Source organism: Rhinolophus ferrumequinum, chromosome 10, assembly GCF_004115265.2.
Source record: "Rhinolophus ferrumequinum isolate MPI-CBG mRhiFer1 chromosome 10, mRhiFer1_v1.p, whole genome shotgun sequence".
Classification (NCBI taxonomy): Eukaryota; Metazoa; Chordata; class Mammalia; order Chiroptera; family Rhinolophidae; genus Rhinolophus; species Rhinolophus ferrumequinum.
This window is the reverse complement of record NC_046293.1, coordinates 47,149,010-47,172,125: the sequence shown is the minus strand read 5'-3', so window position 1 is coordinate 47,172,125 and position 23,116 is coordinate 47,149,010. Positions and strand designations below refer to the sequence as shown.

The following is a 23,116-nucleotide window of genomic DNA, read 5'->3' as shown; positions in this document are numbered from 1 at the left end:
AAAAATAAAAATGAGAAAAAATAGCTTATCACAGTACGAATAAAGAAAATGTATCAATGATACTTACAGAAGATTTGGTTTTCCTGTGAAAAAACAAATATTCTTACATAGATCAAAAAGATAAAATTCAAGTTAAATTACTTACAAGGGTCACACTCAAAAAAGAGGATTTAGATAAAGGAAAGAGACAAATGAAGCAAGTTAAAATAAAAAGAAAGTAGGAATAGCAATATTAATATCACACAACTACTTCAAGATAAAATTTATTAAGTGGCAACTAGGGTTATTTTATATTGCGAACAATTATATTCTCTGGAAATACTTAAGAAAAGCAATATGGATTCAAAATGCAAATCAAAAAGGATTAAAACATAAAGAGAAATATTGAAAACTGAAATTGTAGTGGGAGATTTAGCAAAACTACTAAAACTTGATAGATCTAATAGAAAAAAATATAATTATAGGATAAAGATAAAACAATTGATCAATATGATTTAATACATGTATAGAAATACAGAAGTGATTAAAACATATAAAATGATACTGATGTACAACCTTATACTAAAAGTTTAGAAAATTTGGATGTGATAAATGATTTTCTATGAAAACACAAATTGTAACAACTCAAGAACAGTATAGAAAATCTCATTACTAGTAACAATAGAGGGATTAGAAAAATTTGTCAAAGAAGTAGATCCTTCCATCCTTTTCACCAGACTCTGACTTTATTATTAATTTTTTAATGTGAGTTTTTCAGATCTTCAAGGAACAGATAATACTTAGGCTATGAAAATTTTTTGAGAATATGGAAGAGAAAAGGAAAGCTTCTCAGTTCACTTCTTAAGGCTCTTTTAATCATGATTTCAAAATTTGAGGATGGAACGAACACACACCCCCCCCACACATTGTAAGACAAACCCATGTATGAATAGAGATGCTAACATTTTCATTAAAATAGTAACAAATGGACTCCAGAAGTATATTAAAAAAATACCAAGTAGGGCCTTTTATATGAATTTATATGAATATCAGTATTCAAAACTAAAATATTGGTATTTGTTAAACTTGTCTTATCATAAACCTACAAGAATAAATGAAGAGCTATGTGATAATTAATATGAGGCTTTAACGAGATGGGTGGGCTTAGGAGTGTGTGTGTGTGTACACGTATATGTTATGGAAAAGCAGTGATGTCCACTATTAATGGAATGTGTCTGTAAATGAGTCATTTGTTATACTGTCATACAATAATTCTAGTGATCAGTTTAGCAACATGATTTACTACATTTGCATAGAACATACTAGCTGGTCATTCTACCAGCTTTTCACGGTCTTTACCCACCTACATGTACTTACTTTTGTCTTTTTCAGTTTACATCACAGTCCCTCTTTAGAATCTCACTACTGTAGAGATGGTCATCTCCTTTTTCCTGTTTTATTTTAGAACTTGCTTGGCAAACCCCAAACCCTGTTAACTCCATCTCTCTGCCTCAATTGTACTCTTGCAGCTGAACTTGGCTGTAGAAGAACATAGAACCATATTCTATGTTTATTATATGCATGATTTTTTATATGCATGATTACCTAACTTAAATGCATGATTTTTTATTTTATGCATGATTACCTAACTTAAAATGCATGATTACCTAACTTAAAATGCATGCTTTATTATATGCATGATTACCTAACTTAAATTGTGCCCTTAATGCTGCCTCATTGTCCTAGTCCATTCATTCTCTCATTCTGCTGGATGACTATTTTATGCCTCTCCTCTTTCCTTATACTTGGAATACCCCTCCCCCATTCTCACTTAGCAGATAACCTTGTGTCCTAAAAACAATGAGAGGGAACTTCCACAAGCTCTTCCCCCTACTCATACTACCACACCTGCATCTTTGCTGATACAGTTTCTCTTCTTTCTCACCTTTTACTTAGGTTTAGCATCTGTGACCCTAACAAAGACCAGCCAATCCAGCTCCCTATCAAATTGTGTCTCCTCTCAAGGACATTGGTCCAGGAATTTACTCCTTCTTCTTTTGCATTATTACTTTGTCCTCTCTGCGTTGGATATTTCCTTCAGCATGCAAATATGCTATAATATTTATAATCTCAAAACCAAAACAGAAAAACCAAAACCTAGAACCCTTTATTGACCTCTTTGCCTGTTTAGCTATGCTTCTCTTTCCCTTTAGCTGTCTCCAGTTCTCCTCCTCTCACTCTTATGGAATCTACTTCAAGGAGGCTTTGGCTCTCTCTGCTTCCCTAAAAACGCCCTTGGCAAGGTCAGCACTCATATCCAAGTTGCTAAATCTATTCTTTAGTTCAGAGACCTCATGCTATTGGACTTTGATTATTCCCTCCTTCCAAACAGGTTCTTTGCGTGGCCTTCACAGCTTGCATTCTTCTGGTTTTCCTCCCCAATGTCCTGGCTCCTTCCTCATTACATCCCTGGCATCTGAGTGAAGGACATCTGAGTGTTAGGCCTTGATGCTCAGACTTCTCTGTATGCACTCACTTTGCAGGTGATCTCATTGTGTCTTAAAGGCTTTACATCCCATCGGGAAAAATGACTTCCTAATTGTTTCTCTTATCTTGATCTTTGTCCTTGGACTCCAGACTTGCATATCCAACAGCCCACCTGCATCTTCACTGGGATGTTTAATTGGAAAATTAAGCAGTGCACGTCAGAAATCAAAGTTATCATCCTTGTTCTTAAACTTGCTCTTCTTTTGGTCTTTTCCAGCTCAGTAAATGGCAGCTTCTTTCTGCTAGTTACTCAGGCTGAAAACCTTGAAGTATTTCTTGATTCCGTTTCTCACACTGCACGTTTAATCCTAAGAAAGTCTTTATTGCTCCCTTCAAAACATCTTTGGAGTTGGGCCCTTTTCACCACTTTCTCTCGTCCAAGCCACCTCTAGCAATAACCCTCAAACTTATCCCCTTGCTTTAGCTCTTGTGACCTCCTACTCTCCATACAGTCTATTTCTGACACTACAGTCAAGTTGATCACATTGAAAGTTGATTCAAAAAACTTATCTCATGACTTTCTACTACCTACAGTAGCCAAAGTCATCCTGTTGGACTCTAAGTCCCTATATGATCTGCCTCCCTGGCTCCGGATACCTGTTTGACCTACCGTGTTTACCCGAAAATAAGACCTAGCTGGGCAATCAACTCTAATGTGTCTTTTGGAGCAAAAATTAATATAAGACCCGGTATTATTTTACTGTAATATAAGACTGGGTCTTTAATATGATAATATAATATAATATAATATAATATAATATAATATAATATAATATAATATAATATAATATAAGACTGCTTCTTATATTAATTTTTGCTCTAAAAGACGCATTAGAGCTGTTTGTCCAGCTAGATCTTATTTTCGGGGAAACAGGTAATTTTCTACTATTCTGCCCCTCACTCATTCTCTAGCCACACAGGCTTCAGTGATATTCCTTGAACTTTCCAGCAGGCTTTTGTCTCAGGGTTATTGCTCTCCTTCAGGGTTTTACTAGATGTCACTTTTCAATGAGACTTTCCCTGAACATCCTTTTTGAAATATCACCTTCACATACCATGTTTCCCCGAAAATAAGACCTAGCCAGACAATCAGCTCTAATGTGTCTTTTGGAGCAAAAATTAATTAATTATGTCATAGTAAAATAAGACCGGGTCTTATATTAATTTTTGCTCCAAAAGACTCATTAGAGCTGATTGTCTGGCTAGGTCTTATTTTCGGGGAAACACAGTACTCCTTATCCTCCATACATACTTTAATTTTCTTCATAGATTTTTATCCCCATGCAACCTATTTATTTTATATATTTTACTTAATTATTTTAATGTAAATTCAGTGAGGGCTGGTATTTTTATATCTTTGGTTCACTACTGTATTCCCAGCACCTAGGACAAAGCTTAGAACAAAGTAGGCATTTTAAAAAAAAATTGTTGAATGAGTAAGTGAATGAATGAATCTAGGAACTCTCTTTGAAATGTGTATGCCATTTGAACCAGCAATTTCATTCCTAATAATTTATTCCAAGTAGGTAATTGCTCAGGTGCACAAAGAAACATGTACTGAAGCATTTTTTTTTAAGAATGAAAACTGAAATAAGAAGTTGGATATTAAATTCATTGTGGTACAACTATACTGTAGAATGCCATGCATCCATTAAAAGGATGTGGCTTTATTTTATTGGTATGGAAAGCTGTATAATTAAGTGAAAAAGACTGCAAAATGTTAATATTGATCATCTCTTGCCAGCAGGACTGTTAGTGATCTTAATTTTCTTCCTCATGCTTTTGTGTATTTTCTAAATTTTTTCTAATTATAACCTATTATTTTATATCAAAAAATTCCACACACACACACACACACACACACACACACACACACACACACACACACACCAAGTTGTCAAATCTTTCACAAGTAGCCATAAGTCTTCACTCTTTCTGCTTATTCTTCCTATAAGGCATGGATGCTTAGTGTGGAGTCCATGAACGGACTTTAGGGAGTCTGTGAACCCCTTGTAAAATTTGTAAGCCAAATTTTTTGCACACTTGCCTATGTGCATTTTCAGATCATCAAAGTAGTCCATATGCCCCATAGATCTTCAACCCATGACAGTGTGCTCTTGCTTTTGTTCTTGATAAAATAGAGAAGGCTCACTTTCCTCCTGTCTGCCACTTCTTTGAACCCTTTCTCTCCAGTCTTTCTCTAATTTCATGGTCAAAACTGAGTTGAGGTAATGAGAGGACCTAGCATTAACTAGGTACTTCTCTCTATGCAGTGACTTATTTCAACTCCTTAGCTCTCGTGGATACCCTTGTGCTGTAGAGTCTCCACTTATTATCAATGCTTTATCATATCTGTTCTTACCTTATTGTGAACTCAGCTGTGTGGGGTGATAAGATGGAAACATTGTTTTTCAAGCGATCATGTTGTATGTCAGAACTTCAATCATGAATTAATTCCATTTGCTACTGATCTTTCCCCTTGGTGATATAATTTTGGCCCCTAGCTATATTATTAATGAAGACGCTTTGTTATCTTCACAAATCTAGCTACATTCCTCTTCTTGCAGCAAGACTTTTATAATAGTATTATTATTATTAGTTTTGAAATGGCTAAACTTAATTTTCACTTAATAATATGTTTATCATTGGGCATCTCTAAGCCTCCGTGTTACTTGGCCTTGTCCATTGCCATATTCTCAGTGCTCATAGTAAGTATTTGCTTAATAAATGAATGAATAAATCATAATTTAGAAAACCCTCTTCCATTTATACTTGAACATAAGGAAGGTCTTTGTTTTATTAAAAATGGTCTCAGAAAGTCATGAATTGTTGGTCACTGGATATATTCAAGCAAACTGGATGACTAATTGAATGGGAATATCACAGACATTCAACCATTGTTATTTGAATAGATTCTCATTTAAATTACTTTGTGTTTGAGATGCATGCTTGTTTCAGTTAAAATTCACCCTGAAGATTTGCTGATGTTTAAATATCATGCATAAATATGTCATAGGAAGTATAAATCATAATCATAACGTGTATGAAGTGCTTACTCTTTGCATCAGAAACTGTGCAAAGTAAGCACTTATGTGTCTTAATTCATTGAATTATTAAAATGATCATATTAGGTTACAGCTCTTATTACCCATATTTGATAAGGGAGGAAACTTGGAGAAGATTTTTAACTTACCTCAGGTTAGTAAACTGGAGACAGGATAAAGACTCAGGCCTCTTAGAATGCTGGATTATACTGCCTTGATGATGACAAAATACCATTTAAAAACAAGCAAAAAAATTAAGCAAAACAGAATCAATATAGTTCCAATGAGGGATGCCAAAAAATATGTTCTGGCACCCCCACTGTCCCCACTCTCCCATCTCCCTCAACATCTGAGGGAATCATTGGAAGTGGCAAGGTGAAACAGCCAATTTTCTGTAACAAATGAACAAATGCACCTAATACAGTAATTTTGGCCACAGCACTGGACTTCACTTTTCATTGGCTATGCTAGAGCCCTCATAATACTAATGTTGTCAGCTTCTTTCACTTAAAATACATTCTTTCACTTAAAAATGTATTCAAATCGCTTGGTATTCACAGAATCGCTGCTAAGAAGCTGGACTTCATAAATGATGCCTGACTGGGATTATTGACAAATAATACAAATAGTTACCATTTATTGAGTTCTTATTATGTTTCAGACACCCTGCTTTGTATGGATTATCACTTTAAGTTCTCATTTACAGAGGAGGAAACCAACGCAATGAGAGGTCGGGTCATAGCTAGTAGTGAGAGGCTGTGCTGGGTTTTCAAGTTCAAAGCCCGTGGATGCAATTCCTTTGCAATTGTGTCATCCATGAACTACACTAATATATTTGGCACTAGAAGTGCATATGGCTTTTCTTCAGGTGACTAATTTACATTTGACTTGTAGCTTAATATACTGAAATGAGCTGATCTTTTTTCTACTTAGGTTTAATTTAAGGCAGCAGAAAAATAATTATTTCATGTTGTATGCAATCTTTTTGTCTTTAAGACGTGACCTTATTTTTATCCTTTGATCCTGAGTTATAAAGGAGGTTGTTAAAATGAATGATGTCCTGCCACTGTTGCCTACTTCTCTGAAGGCTAATTTTAAGTTAGTTTATATTACTGCCAATGCAAAAGACGTTTAAGTAACAAGGCCATAAATTATTACAAAGGGTGAGTTTTATTTCTGATTTTAATTACCTCTCAAAATTATGAATAAATCCAGAAGACATGATATGTTTAAGTGTGACAAATTATCTTCTTGGGATCTAAAGTGTGATTTTTAAATTAAGGTAGTAAATGTTCATTAACAATAAAAAGGAAAATATTAGATTGGTGCGAATGTAATTGCGGTTTTTGCAATTATTTTTAACCTTTTAAATTGTAATTACTTTTGCACCAACCTAATAAAGAACAATAAAGAAAGGTTAAAAATCATAGTTCTATCATTCAATCGCTTTTAAAAATGTTGATATGTTTTATTCCAATAACGTATTTTCCCTATGTCTCAATGGTGATGTATCAGTTAGGGTTCTTGGTTGTAAAGTAACTGGAGGTAGTGGATGGAAGGGCAGGTTACAGAACTGATGGGAGCCTGGAGCACCAGAATTTGGAAGAGGCAATAACCAAAGGCATCCTATCCTGTTGGACCAGCAAACAGGAAGCGGGATGAAAAGTAACCTTAGCATAAGTGTCTGGGATGCTGTAGCACCCAGCACAATGCAGGTTCCTCTTCCCTCCCTTCCTTGCTATGCTCCATCAAGATTCGGAGTCTCCGAAAGTGTGTCTGATTGCTAGGCTGTGTCATGGACCTGCCCCTGGCTGTGCCATGGGAAGGAAGAGGGAGAATTTGACCTCTTTGTTTTTTAAAATGAGAAAGACAGCTAATGTGCTATCTTTACTGAGTGTTTTGTATGTGGCAGTCGCAATGTTCTGAGTACTGTCTTAAATTAACTCTCAACTCCTCACAGAAGTCCTTTGAGACCAGTATAACTCATATCCCCATTTTATAGTCGAATAACCAGATGAGGCACAGAGAGGTGAAATGGCTTACCACTGCTTAGAGGGGTACTGGGGTGTGAATGCTCAGGCTTTATGGGGTGACTGTTTAACCTCTCTGTTCTGTTGGGCCTTGAGGGAATGGGGGGAGGGTAGCAAGGCCCACCTCCCACTGACACGGCACCCAGTGGGGGACAGTAGAGTTGGGGAAACGGATATAACTATTACTAGAAAAATGATTCATTAAAATAGACACGATGTTCATTACAGATAGTTTTAAAATTATAATTATGTAATAGTCATATTTTTCTCTAATTTCATGTCTCCATACCAGTTTGTACATCTTAATACCATGTTTCCCTGAAAATAAGACTTAGCCGGACCATCAGCTCTAATGCGTCTTTTGGAGCAAAAATTTATATAAGACCCAGTCTTATTTTAATATAAGACCAGGTATAATATAATATAATATAATATAATATAATATAATATAATATAATATAATATAATGCAATATAATATAATATAATACCGGGTATAATATAATATAATATAATATAATATAATATAATATAATATAATATAATACCTGGTCTTATATTAATTTTTGCTCCAGAAGACGTATTAGAGCTGTTGGTCTGGCTAGGTCTTATTTTTGGGGAAACATGGTAGTGACTGGTTTTGAAGATATGGATCAACTCCTTTCAACCAATTTTCCCTTATTTTAATGAGAGCTAATATTTATTGAATACTAACCATGTACCAGACAAACTTCTAAGTGTTTCATATCATTATTTATTTTTCTCTTCACTTAATTTTTTTTTTTTGTATATTGTGTATTTCATGTAAGAGAATGATGCTAATGAAAATGTAACTTTTGATCAAATATTTAACTTCTGGAAGTTTGTTTTTATTTGTTGGGCATAGTGTCAGCCTCATTGTTATTAAAGGCTACTTTAATAACAAAAGATCAGGTCTTCAATACAGGTGCCATTTCTAATAATACCTAGAGGAGGACAGCAATAATAGGATTTTTGCCTCCATGTGTTAAGAACTGACAGTTATATAACAATGGGGCAGTGTATTTGCTGATGTTATTTTTTTAAACAACGCAAAAACCTCTATTATAGAATTCACTAGTTGAATTGATTAAATAATATTTGTTATCAAATAATACAGAAAGAATTCTCTCGGTGGTTTCTAGAGCAAAAAATTAACAAGTTGGCATTTTATTCTTAATAAGTTCTAAACATGATTTATATTCTTGACTACTTAATTTTTTAATCTTAAAGTAGAATTTTTCTAACCTGATTGGTGAATCCATTATGTTCCTTTTTCTTATTGATTTGTAGATGTTCTTCATGTATTGTGGACATTAACTTCTGATTTATCATATGTTTAATCTTGCACAATGTCATTTGTTGTTTAATTTTATTTATAGCCTTTTTTTCTGTTGAGAAATTTTTAAATTTTATGTAGTTAAAAGGTAGTTAATCTATTTTACCTCTGGTTTCTGTTTTATTCAAATTTCTCCTCTCTTTCAATTATGGTTAATTTCCTTCTACAGGTTATTCCCAGCAGCATACAAATACATGTTTTTACCAATTAAAATAAAGAAAAAACTACCTTCACTATGTGTCTTTCAGCAGCTACCTTCCCATTTCTCCCAAAGTGTCTGTACTTGTTATCTCATTTCTTTCTGCCCAGTCTCTCTTGAGCCTATTTCAAGACTTTATTTTCTATAAAGTTTTCTGAAATAGCATTGGGGTCACTAGATACCTCCATTTTGCTAAATCCAGTGGTTAAATCTTTATCTTACTTGACCTATTAGCAACAGTTGATACAGTTCATAACTCCCTTTCCCTTGAGACATCTTCTTTATCGCTAGGCTTTTGGGATACCACTCTGACTTTTTTCTCCTCTAATGTCATCAGCCATACTTATTGGTTTCCTTCGCTGGTTCCTTCTCAAGATGTTAAAGTGTCCTTTCTTCTAGAATAATTCCCTAGGTAATCCCTATGCCGTTATGGCTTTCAATACACTCTCTATGCCTTTGACTCCCAAATTCCTATCTTTATTATGGACCTGTTTCCACCTAAGACTCCACCTAAGATTTAGCTTCCTTTCTACATGTCCTCTTGAGTGTTTATTAGGTACCTAAACATAACATATCTAAGTTTAAAACTTGATTGAAATTATTTTAGTTTTTCTTCATTTGAGAATGTCTTGATTTCTTTTTCATTTCTGAGAATATTTTTGCTGGGTATAGGATTCTTGGATGACGTATTTTTCTTTCATTACCTGAAAAATATTGTGCCACTGCCTTCCAACTTCCATTGTTTTCACTGAGAAGTCCACTACGATTCTAATTGTTTTTCCTTATACATAATGTGTTGAATTTTTTTCTGGCTGCATTCAATCTTTTTTTCCTTTAGAATTTTAATTATGATGAGTATTTTTTAAAGTTTATCTTGTTTGGTGTTTTCTTAGATTATTGAATCTGTGAGTTTATGTCTCTCGACAAATTTAGGAAGTTTTCAGCCATTATTTCTTCAAGTACTTTTTTAGCTCACCCTTTCTGCTCTTTCATGGAGTCTAATTATACAAATTTAGATATTTTATTATAATATCACAGGTCTCTGAGATTTTATTCATTTTTTTTAGTCTATTTTTTTTTATTGCTAAGGTTGGGTAATTTTTGTTTTACCTTCCAGTTAACTGATTCTTTTCTTGGTCCCATCCATTCTATTGTTTAGCCTATCCTTTGAGATTTTTATTTGTTATTGTATTTTTCAGTTCTAAAACTTCATTTGGTTCTTCAATTTCTTTACTAAAGCTTCCTGTTTTTTTATTTGTTTCAAGTGTGTTCAAATATGTTTGTAATTGCTTGTTTTTAATCAATGCTTCTTTAAATTTTTATTAGGTAATTCTAACATCCTGTCATCTGGTGTTGATATCTTTTGATTACCTTTTTTCATTAAATTCAAGGTCTTTTTGGTTCTTGGTATGGCGTATGATTTTTGATTTAAACCTGGATGTTTATGTCATGTTAAGAGACTTGAATCTTATTTAAACTCCCTGTTTTATCTAGTTTTCTCTGATACTTCTCTGGCAGGAGTGGGGAGGGTGACTTCTTGTTATTTCCAGATGGAGGTAGAAGTCCAGGATCCCCAGTCGGCCCCCTGCTGACAATTAAAGGGGAGTTTTTATTATTTCTGGGTGGGAGTGAAAGTTCCATGTCCTCACATAGTCTTTACTGACACAGTGGTAGGGATGGTCTCATTACTGCTTCGTGGTGGTGAAAGTCTTACTCTCCACTAAGCTTCCTCTGATAGCATCCCAGTGTGTGTTGTTTGTTGTCAGATAAGGATGGAAGACCAAGCTCCTCCTCATGTGGTCTCCACTGGTGTCATGAGGCCTTATTACTGGCTAGCAGGAGTAAAAGTATTGTCTCTCTACTTCTCCTTCCCTGTTACCACCCTAGTGGAGGTGTTGGATTTCTGCCTAAAGAGGATAGAAATCTAGTCTCCCCACTTAGCCTTTGCTGGCACAGTTTTTTTTCCACCCTGTGGTGTTTGACTGAAATAGAATGGTTATTCTCTGAAACTTTTTGTCTTGCTAGTCTTCCCCTTTGTTGGTACTTTGGCTAGAAAAAGCAGGCTTTTGTTGGGGCTTTTTTTTTTTTTTTTTTTTTTGGTCTGCATTTATTAATTCTCCAGGTTGCTGGCTCTTCAGCTCCAAGTCTGGATATATGAGGTGAAAAGAAAACTCAGGAGACTCACCCCTGTGTTGTTCCTTGAGTCCTGAGGTCCCTTGCTGGTTTTTCTTTCTTTTTCCCTTCATCTTTCAGACTTTTCTTATGTTTGTTTTATAATATAAAGTCTAGTCATACTTAGTGGGAGAAATAGGAAAAGCATATCTACTCATTGTTCTGGAGACAGAGGTCACATCAGTCATTTCTGAACTTTATTTTCCACGGGTTCCATATGACTCTTCTTCTCTGTGCAGGTACCTGGAACTAGAAAGCAGTGGCCACCGGAATGAAGTCAGACTGCATTACCGCTCAGGCAGTCACCGCCCTCACACGGAAGTGTTTCCTTATATTTTGGCTGATGACAAGTGGCACAAGCTCTCCTTAGCCATCAGTGCCTCCCATTTGATTTTACACATTGACTGCAATAAGTAAGTGAAGTGTTCTCAGTTCAGGAAATGAAAGATTCTAAGAAATGACTGTGAACTCACATTACTTAGCTGGTATTTCTTTTTTGCAGAATATATGAAAGAGTGGTGGAAAAGCCCTCCACAGACTTGCCTCTGGGCACAACATTTTGGCTGGGACAGAGAAATAATGCACACGGATACTTTAAGGTATCTTTTGGCTAAAGTCTGAGTGCAACGTGTAAATACAAATGCTTTCTAATGAGTTTAGAAAAGTACATTTTGCTTTTTATGGTGTAAAACAAAATGATTTGTGTAGTTTTCTCTATTTTGTTTTTGTACATTGGTGTTTTATTTAGCTGGCCAACACTTTCTCTTTTTTCCCTAATGACTTTGATCTTTAGACATTACAGAGATGGTCACAAGGCTGCAGTCAGGGCAGCTAATATATCATTCTTGAAATTTGGCATTCAAAGTAATAAAAGTCTAAAATGTTAGTATACAAATAAACTCTCCACTACTGCAATATAAACTTTGATGATACTTTCACAGGGTTGTTAACAATAAGGGATTGAAAGAATATTCATTATTCATGGTCTCCTTGTACTCTAGAGAAAGGAATACATATATGTGCACAAATCTATCAAAACTAAAAAAGCAGTCATAATTTATATCTTCTTCTTTAGTGTCTACTTAGATACTACAAACTGTAGTTTGTAGAATTTCATCATTGTAGGGGATATAAAAGACAGCCCACTTAACTTTCTGTATTTGAAAGATAAAGAAATAAAGTCCAGAAAATCACTTGACTCCAAGCCCATAAATATAATCATTTTTACCCCAGTGACTCTGACAGTACCAGTAATACAATAGTGACTTGGCAAATGATTGTTAAATAAAAGAATTATAGGTGATGTGTTCAACACATGGATTTTTAGGTAGAGTAGATACTGGTAACTTTAAAAGTGTGTTCTAAGCAAGGTTTATAATCCTGGAAAGGGGTATTTAAAATTTACTTAAACATTATCTGTTATCTACAAGCCAAGTGCTTTTAGTATGTTATTCCATCTAAATCTAGTCTTGCTGGCCCTGGTGTGGGGTCTTTTCTTCCTATTTTACATATGTATAAACCTGCTCCTAGAGGTTAAGTACCTTCTCCAAAGCTAGTCATGGGGAATTGATCTGATTATTGCAAATCCTGGAAAATCAATGCTCTTTTCCCATGTAAGGGATGGCACATTTGTGCTGTGGGTGCCAAGTTTCTTGTCTATTCAATTATGACAGGCTTTCCCTTAGAGCCTAGATGTGGCTTCAGAATCCTTTTCATACATGAATTATGTGTAGTCCTCTAGGGATCATACTTTGTATTGTAGGCTGTGAATGCTGCTCACTGGAGTTGTGTAGTACACAAGATGTACATAACTGTACATGGTGACCTCGTTTTTACATTGCTGTTTCCAAGTGATAGGAGTATGTATCCAAGTTGCCTCCTTAATCTAAACCCAAACAAACAGCAGATCCAGCAATTACCACTCAGTATACTAAGATATTTATCATTTACATTGACACTATTAATCAGTTTAAACATGTAGGACATGTATAGGCCAACATTTGGTAACTCTGTGTAGGTACATTCAAAATTGTCATGATAATATATTGAAGCTGTCACCCTGGTCATCAGACATTCTGTTTGCATTTTTCAAAGGTATAACGTGATATATTAATTAAAGAAAATATATAAAGTTGATGAAGGAAGAGAGAAGAGTGGTGGATGAAAGGAACAGCTGGAGTGTGTCTGATGAGGTCATTTCTGAGCTATCATTTGGCCTTTGCTTTAAGAGCCTCATAAGCTGGAAGCTAATTATACCTTCATGACTAAGGATGCATGTAAATTTTGCCTATAAACATGTGATATGATATGACCCTCTCTGTAAAATGGATTATTTCCAGGTGGCATTTTAAAAAATTTAATCCTAAACTTTCTGTACTCCTAAGGACTCGTCACTAAGTCTTGGGCAGCTGTTAAATAAATTTATTGTCCTTTTTGAGTGGAGTAATTAGCTTTAAAAGATTCAACTGAAAAGTGAGAAATGTGAGCATTGCTTTCATGACTCAGTTTTTCTATTCTTTTTTTTTTTTTTGATGATTGCAATTCGTTTAACATTGGTATCAGTTTCACTGTTGCTAAAACCAGAAGTGATTTTCAGGTTGATTTTTAAAGGTCATTTTCAAGTTCTACTTCATTGGCTAACTAAAAATAACTTCTCAAAACAACATAACTATTGCCTCTTAATTATATCTTGACATTTAATCTTAATCTTAAGGCTTTAAAAATATTATCAATAAGAGAGTACATGGGTAACCATCTGTTATGCCTGATGTATTTCTTACCCTTTGTTTTGAAGTCAGAACAGTGTATTCAAAAAGATTTTACTCAGGGATTTTGGTAAGTCTATCCTGGAATGTTTTCCTTCATGAACTTGACTGTTGAACATGACTTGGATAGATGAAAGTAATGTTTTCTTTTTGATTTTAACTTTTCACACATAGGGTATAATGCAAGATGTGCAATTACTTGTCATGCCCCAAGGATTTATTGCTCAGTGTCCAGATCTTAATCGCAGTAAGTCCATTACTTTTTGCACTATATGATGAAAAGTGTCCTTCTTGCTTAATTTTGTCCAGAATGTCAGTTTGAAATTGGAGTTCCTATATATGAGTTGTAGCATAGACTTAATCAGATTAAACTGCTTATAAATACAACTTGACAAATGTAGTGTTTGTAATTTCAGCCTGTCCAACTTGTAATGACTTCCATGGACTTGTGCAGAAAATTATGGAGCTGCAGGACATTTTAGCCAAAACATCAGCCAAGGTAAGCTACTTAGAAATACAGTGTGGGGAGCTCAGAAATCTTTGAGGTTCCTTACAATTCCTTTTATAACCACAGATGTTCACCTTTGAGACTTTTCTTATTCTGTACTCTTTGCTAGGGCAAAATCTAAATCTAAGTCTAAATCTAAATCCCTGATCAAGGAAAGGGCTTATAAATATTCAAACCCTGGCCATCTGTATAACAAATGATTCAGTAAATCAAGAGTGAGACAGATTAGCTGGTTTTTACATTGCTTACTGTAACAAGATTTATTTAATATTTATTTTATTGAGTTTTTCTTTATAAGGAAGGAGACAACAAGATATTGTAAAGAATATGGACACTAGGATTATTTCAAGGAAATGGTCCCACAAATGCTTTCTACCACTATGATAGAGTTGTAGGATAATTCACTGTCTTAAGCATGTATCAAGTTTACCCACAATTTCATCAGACTGTTGTCATTTTGCATAGTAGTTACTGATAACCTGAAAATTATGTCGTACATGGATAATTTGTTTCTGCCAAATATAAATTCTAAAATTTATGTTTGCACTTGAGTAAACATATTTGTGAAGTTAAACATTTTTAAAAATGGAAAGTGCTTCTCTGTATTGTGGATGATTCTATTTTGACTTACCCTTTATTTATATATTATAAATTTTGCTTTTCTTTCCAAAGGTAGGGAGCAAATTTACAAAAAGAAGAGGGGAAAAATCCTTTCTTTTGAATTAAAGGCTTAAATATATTTATAACAAGTATTTGATGGGTACAGCCATTATTACTGCTATACACTAAAAAAATCAGACTCCTACTGGAGTATTTTGCATTTCTGTGTTGCTGCAATGATGAACAATATGAACTCCTTCCTTTGTGCCACAGCTGTCTAGAGCTGAACAGCGAATGAATAGATTGGATCAGTGCTATTGTGAAAGGACATGCACCATGAAGGGTACCACCTACCGAGAATTTGAGTCCTGGACAGACGGCTGTAAGAACTGCACATGCCTGGTATGGCTTTCCCTGGAGTTCAGACTAAGGGAACTCAGATGTCGCTCCACCCCCGCATCTTTAAAAATTGATTAAAATAATGTAATCATGAAAATCTGAAGACCCATTTCCTCATGACACAACACTTAAGCGCCAGCAAACCTGGTCAAATCTAAAGAACTGTGTGTTACTTTATTAAAGACACTGTAGCTTATAAAGATGATAGTGGTTTAGGAATGCCATAAAATTTAATTTAATGGTACACACATGAAGTTAGTGATTAAAATTGGGTTAGTAAGGTGATACTCAAAGTATTCTCTCCTGTTATCCTTAACATTTCCAGGGGTTTTCCCCCATGTGTTTAATATATTTTAATAAAACTAAGTTAAATTCAGCATAAAATATTGTGACCAGATTGGTCCAATATAAACAAATAATAGAGTCTAAATAAATAAGACAATCTTTAAAAGTTTACTGGTAGAATACAAATTCCAGAGTTTCAATAAATATGATTTTTCTAATTGCTCACTAATAAAGTAGAATATTTAGTTCATTATTACTTCAGAAACATATGTTCAATTTCAAAGAAATTTTCACAACTGGTTTGGTTTTAAACTTTTAAATTCCACACGAATTCATCTGTTAAAACTGGTAGACTGGAAAGAAATTAGAAGTCTATGTAAATTAGTTTAAAAAAATTTCCCTAGTTCTTCAAGACTATACAAAAGCAAAACATCATGAATGTAAAAAAGTCCAGGTAGCTCTGAAATAACACGTGTGTGCATGCATTATATTATTTCTATTTAGGAACATTTATGTTCTTCCCAAAATTATAGCACTTTACAAATACAGTAAAGCCTTCCCAACGTGTTACCTGGGGGTCAAAAATCCAACTGAGTAAAATACGAGATATGGTATAGTGAGGTCAATCAAATGACTAGAAAAGCAGCTGGTAACCTGGGAATTCTGGATGACACCAAGGAATCAAATTCTTTGCCTTCCTGTCTGCAGCTTGGTGCTTCTTGTGATTGTAAGCACCACCTCGTGGTGGTATCTCCTCCCCTCTTAAATATCCATGGGAAGATTCTGAGTCCCGAGACTGCAGCTATTCCAGAAATCTCCTGGTTTGTTGATGCTCATTTTGTGATAATCTGGGGAGACATGAGTCCCCTGGGCTTACCCTTAGCCTGCTAGTTCCCTGTCAGTGTGTGCTTTCCCTCTACTCATGTCTTCATCCACCTCTCTACACAAGGTGAGACTCTGGCTCAGTTAGCATTACTTGCTGGACAGAAGATGGGAGCCAATCACCAACTGTGTTATGACCCAATTTGTATTGCTGTGGGTCTCTTTATTTTGGGTTTTACTGTATAATAAACGAAGATAATAGTGGTATTTATGACAATTTATGTGAAGAGTTTGAAATTTAAGAAACAAATTGAAAAATACTTGAAGACTACTAAACCACAAAGTGAAAATTCTTTAAATATTGTTTTCTTCTCAGAATGGAACCATCCAGTGTGAAACTCTGATCTGCCCGACACCTGACTGCCCACTGAAGTCAGCTCTTGCATACGTGGATGGCAAGTGCTGTAAAGAATGCAAACGTGAGCATAACTTTTATGATGAATACTTTCTTTGGCAAAAATAAAGCTTTATGTTAATAAATATTCACACATCATTGGTTTAATCTGGGCAAGCTAAATAGCTTCTAGAAATGATGGAAATAGGAAGAATATCTTGTCTATTTTGGTTGATCAGTTCTTTTCCGTTTAAAAATGTTCCATTTTATTCTAGCAGAAATTTTTTTCTTGGAGGAATCTATTCTGTATAATAACAGAAAGATATATAAGAAACTTAGTGTAAGGCACTTCTTTCATTAAACTAGACATAAATACCTTCCAAATAGGTAAAGAACGGTCTATTCTCAGCTATGATAACCCAAGAAATCCATGATACTAGTTACCTTCAACAACAGATGATGCGCCCACCAGCTCTATTAGCCCAAAGCACAGAAGTCCACATTATTATAGGATCGTCCAGTGTCGGTAAGGCCATGGCCTTTTATTCATAAGAAGAGGCTCACACCACTGAGTGAGGAAGCTATCCTGCCTTTTAGCAGCCATGCAGTTCACTTCTGATGTCAGGAAATGTTCTTTGAATTCGTAGCTATCCCGAAATGGCTTCTATAGCATTCATTCAATACTAGAAAACATTGCATCTGTTATACTTTAAGAGACTGCCCTTAAATCCTTGTTAAAATGTGCATTTAAAATTCAGCTATTTTTCTTTTTTTACAAATGAATAGTAACATATATGAAAACTGAATTGTTATAAAGTTTGTTTATAGAATATATAGGGCTATGTATGTGCAATGTAATCACACACACACAGACACACACACACACACACACACACGACAGAGAGAAAAGGGAAGGGAGGAAAGGGCGAGGGAGCAGGAGGGGGAGAGAAGGAATGGCTGCTTTTGCTAAGGTACATTTACCCTGCTATGTTACCATGGACATTGCCATACCTTACTGTTGCCTACCTAGTGTGCAATATGCTGTTGAGAGTGACAAGTATCAGTGAAAAATCAGGAAGTTGTTTTGTAGTTCATTGATTTGATTCCCTCAGGAGCTCATTTATATTTAATTTTATTAGGCTTTACATTGATGCCAAACCATTGCATGAGAGTATTAGCCTCATCCAGTAGAGTCTGCTGAACCAGGAAGGATTGAATGTAATTGTTCTTATACATGTCACTAGCTAATTTTCTTGGTGGGGAGTAATCTCTGAGTCTTTCCTTGAACTTGTCTTAATAAGTAAAAGTTTGTGGTGATGTTCTGTAGTTTTCTTTGCAGATAGCTGGTGGTAGGAGGGAGGAGGGCCCTCTTATAGGACTTCATAGTCATACAATGACAAGAGCAGGGATCATACTTTTTGTTTTAACTTCTTTTATCCTTCTTCCCACTAATACTTATATATTGCTATTTGTGAATATAATAGATTTGCATTAAGTGATGTGGATTTTATTAGAGACTGGCTGATTGGAATATTGGATCATTATGATAGATTAATTAGTGAGAAGTACTGAATTTCAATTCTGATTTTACCATTTGTTTCTGTTACCATCAGTAAGCTGCCTACTTAATTAGACTATACTTGAAATCTTCCCAACAACGTGCACTTAGACTTACTGAAATGGTGAAATATACTGAGATTCATTAATGCAAAGTGCTTCTGGCATACTTTGGTGTTAATGATAGAATATTGACTGTGTTTGCCTCATATATAAATTAGTGAAAGCTGCAAGTAAGGAATCAGTGAGGAGACCACAATATCACTGAAGAAAGTCCAAAATAATTTACTGAGTCTTTCATTTTACATGGTTAAAAATAATAGACAAAATGACTTTGTCTTTCGAGCCATATTCAGTGATGTAGAGAGGACTTGTGCCTATGTTTGTTTGTATTTTGAGCATTTGACCTTCCTGTTCTGATGAATTCAGCATTTTATAAGAGCTAGCAAGATATTTGTAGTAAACGCCCACAGAATTTTCTTTCCCCCTAAAGGAAGTAAATATTTAGTTTATATGGTAAATTTTCTGAGAGATTATTTGGGAACACGTCTCCACATGCACAATTTTAAAATCAGTCAGTAAAAATATTTCGGGAAATGTAGTTTTTAAAAGTTTTGCAAAACCTAATTTTATAAGTGATAAACAACATTTAAAATAAATTTAGTAATCATTAACTGACTTGTTTAGATTGTTCAAATTTTTGAATATGCCAAAAGTGAGAGAAGCAATAGACACGTGTGTCTGTAACTCACTGTTACATACGAGGGGAAGGAAACAGTCTTTTTGTCCTCTGTTAATTTCCCCAGTATTACCATTGTTATAATTTATGAGCATTCAATTTCAGTGGAGTATAAGTTAAGTTCAATGGCTTTTACTTTTTAAAACACAAACATTAGCCTTTCTCTCATGCCTTGCACTCAGCCTGTCATTAAACCTCCTTTGCACAGAGGCTTTTTAGTGACATAAAATTAACAAAATATATTCTTCAGTGAGAACACTTTAGAGAGATTAATCACTTACTGTTTCTAAAAGCGGTTGGAAGCTAAAACACATAACCTGACTGCTCAACATTACTCTGCCAAGACTAAAACGAACAAAGCAAGTACGTGTGCCAGTCATTTTTTTTGGTGTTCTTTATTTAATGCTTTCAGTCTTGCTTCATCAGAGTTGTCTGTGCAACTCTGAGCAGCCCTATTTTGCAGTCTGCTTTGTATTTTCCTTCTGTAACTTCAGCTCCAGCTCTTTATCCACATATAAATAACTGCTGAATAGCAAGAAAGTTGTTGTTCTGGGAAAGAAGTCAGAGAGAACCAAGCCTGTCACTTTTCTTTATTTGAACCTACATAAGCAAAGCGTTGGGACAACGGGCTTAACCTTTCCTGCCCTTTCTGCTGAGCTACTGTGGTGGGGTTGAACAGAGACAAGGTAAAATCCAAAGGCAGGAATGTCAATGCCAAATCGTTAAGGTAATAATAATCACAACTCACATGAAGTCTTTCTTATAAGTCCCACAGGTTAGAAGGCACATACTTTGTACCTCATGTGATCTTTAGAACAATTCTGTAAGGTAGGCATTGCCTCCATCTTCCCAGTGAGTGATTACGTGCTTCGTCCAAGAATATGCAGTTAGTTAGAAGTCCCAGAGAACTTCCACTTAAAAGTGCTGTGCTTTGAGAGCTCATTTCCTTCTTGGAAACCATCCACTACAATTAATCTAAGCGATCCACTTTTATCCACTGGTACAAAGCCATTTGGAGTCCTGGTTAAGTCTAGGTCAAATTGCAAAGTAAGCAGAGTTTGCCTTTGTCCCTTTCTCTTCTCCCCTTTCAGCCACCATCATCACATCCTTCATCCCAGTCACAGGCTCTCAACTAGCCAACAGCAAGATCGACTGACACAAATCAAAGATAGCTCTAGAAAATGTGAAGTATAGAGATTTTCAGTGACTTTAACTCTGCAATATGCTGAGGTCAAACTAGTTAAAGTACATAAAATCTCAACCCAGGTTAAAAAGAAAAGGGAAGGATTATCAGAAAATAATTGTCTAAAGTTCCAGGAAATAGAAAGTTATGGAAAGTCACTGAAATTAGGAAAAAAACAGTGCATTCATTTACTTTGTTTCAGTGGATTGTAGAATCAAGTTTCAAAACAGAGCTCTGCTTTACAGAAAAGGTGATTTATGAAAATAGGGAATCTGAAGCAAATCTGAACTAATGCTTTGATATCTTTTATAGATGAGCTTTGTTTAAAAACAAAACAAACAAAAAAAAAACCAAGAAAGGTAGATTTTTACATGTATTTTTAGAGAGACATCAAATACAGAAAATGTGAATGTGACTATCCAAATTGGCTGGTGCTTGCCTCGTAGCAATAGCTATTTTAATTGTTGTTTTCTCAAAGAGGCCAGAATTACATGAACATATTAAAATCATAACTTTTGATTGAGCAAAATCAGAGTTTAAATACATAATATAGATTACATTTTAATATTCTATGCCCTGATTAAAAATCAGATTGTATTAAATTTAATTTAAAAAGCTCTGTCAGTTTAGATAAAATGGAGTTACTATAATGTCTTTGCATATTGAGTATTTAAGTATGTCGGTTATAGAGTTTGATTTTTCTGGGTTTGAATTCTGGCTCTATCACTTAGCTGTATGACTTTGGTCAAATTTCTTAACCTCTCAGAGTCTCAGTTTCCTCATCTATACAGTGGAGAGAGCAATTATATCTATTAATATAAGGTTGGTGTGAGGACTGAATGAGTAATTCATGTGAAGTGCTTACAACAATTTTAGCTATTGTTGTTTTTATTAAAAGAATCATTCATGTTTTTATTGATCAAAATACAAAGTAGTGAAACTATCTTATTGGGTCATAGATCTTAAAGCTACACAGGACCTCAGAGATCTTCAGAATAGCCATTTGCTTTTGGGGAGGAAGGTTTTATCATCCCCATTTTACAGAGGAGTAGTGGAGGGGGTCAGGGAGGTTAAATGGCTTTTCTAAGATTAAACAGTTAGCATATAATGCGAGGTATTTTTTTGTTTTTTTCCAAATTGTGTTCTGGTAGTTGGTACTGCTCTCCTCAAGGCCATTCTCTTTCTCAATATTTTGGGTAGGTCTTAACCAAGGTTGATACTAAGAACCAATTTATCATGTTTTATCTATTCTTTTTTGTCTGGCTTCTTTCATTCAAAATCATGTTTGTGAAATTTGTCCTTGCATGCAGACGTCGATCTTTCATACTTATTGCCGTATATATTCTATTGGTGTTAATGTACCGTAGTCCAACCTATTGTCAAAGGGCAGTTGGGTGCTCTCCAGTTTTGGGTTATATAAATAATCCTTCTGTAAATATTCTTCACATGTTTCTTTTGGTGTTATGTGTGCCTGATGGGCATACACCTTGGAATTGTTTGGTCATAGGGTAAAACTTTTATTTTATGGCAAAACTGTCTTTCACTTTGGTAAAATTGTGTTTCCAAACAGTTTTCTAAAGTGGTTATACCAGTTTGCCCTCCTACCAACAATGTATGAACATTCCAGTTGCTCCACAGCCTCACCCACACTTAGCATTGTTGGGCTTTTAGATTTTAGACCTTATGATAAATAATGTTGGTACATGATATACTGTATTGTAGTTTAAATTTACATTTCCCTGATGACAAGTGAACATGAACACTTTTTCATATGTTTATGGGCCACTTTCATTAATTTTAAATAATAGAAAATAAGAGTAGATGTTTTTTATATGTACACTTTTCCAAAGAGCATTGCTCTTATTTGGGGCAGGAAATGGTAGTTTGGGGGACTTGATTCTTTCATTTTCATATTAGTGTGTGGATATATATGATTCTACTTCTGTCATTTAATATGCAAGCAAAGTAGGGATAGGGATTAAATGACTGCCAGTTAAATAATTTGGGGATTTTTTTTAAAAAGGTATGACAATATAGTTTTACTGAATCAGAGACATTTGTATGTGTGAATATAGGGATGAGGAAGAAAAATCAGTGGGATATAATTCACCAAGAATCTCTTTGTTCTTAAAATAAGGAAAAAACATAACTTATTTAATTTATGTAGGCTACATTTAAAACGGAAATAATTTTAGAGCGACATAATCAATACATTTAGCTGTCTCTATGGTGATGCTGGAAGCAGGGGGAATATGCAGCCTACTCTGGAGATTTTCACACATGAACACAATTATAAATTAGTTGGCATTATAGAGACACAAGGGGCTACATGACGAGAATGCTGGTACAAACTGAGGGGATCTATGCAGTAATGAAAAAGGTAGAAACAGCAATCAAAACGAAAGCGTGTTGTTTTACTATCAGATGCAATATTTTTAGAAAGTTTCTTGAAAGTCTGTAGTTATTTAAAAATATTATGTCATAGCAAACAGATGAATGAGCTGAGAGCTAAATGGTGCTCTATAAATCATGTGTAT

General features: G+C 34.8%; 1 protein-coding gene across 3 annotated transcripts in view; it reads left to right on the top strand.

Annotated features, from left to right (window-relative positions):
- The window catches only part of NELL2 (neural EGFL like 2), a 313,252-nt gene that overhangs the window by 67,008 nt on the left and 223,128 nt on the right, over positions 1 to 23,116 (top strand). For all 3 annotated transcript variants that reach the window (XM_033118178.1, XM_033118180.1, XM_033118179.1), the window contains exons 5-10: positions 11,567 to 11,740; positions 11,830 to 11,926; positions 14,267 to 14,339; positions 14,509 to 14,591; positions 15,474 to 15,602; positions 17,083 to 17,185. In XM_033118178.1, the coding sequence (XP_032974069.1) occupies positions 11,567 to 11,740; positions 11,830 to 11,926; positions 14,267 to 14,339; positions 14,509 to 14,591; positions 15,474 to 15,602; positions 17,083 to 17,185 (659 nt within the window). The remainder of the gene's footprint in view (positions 1 to 11,566; positions 11,741 to 11,829; positions 11,927 to 14,266; positions 14,340 to 14,508; positions 14,592 to 15,473; positions 15,603 to 17,082; positions 17,186 to 23,116) is intronic.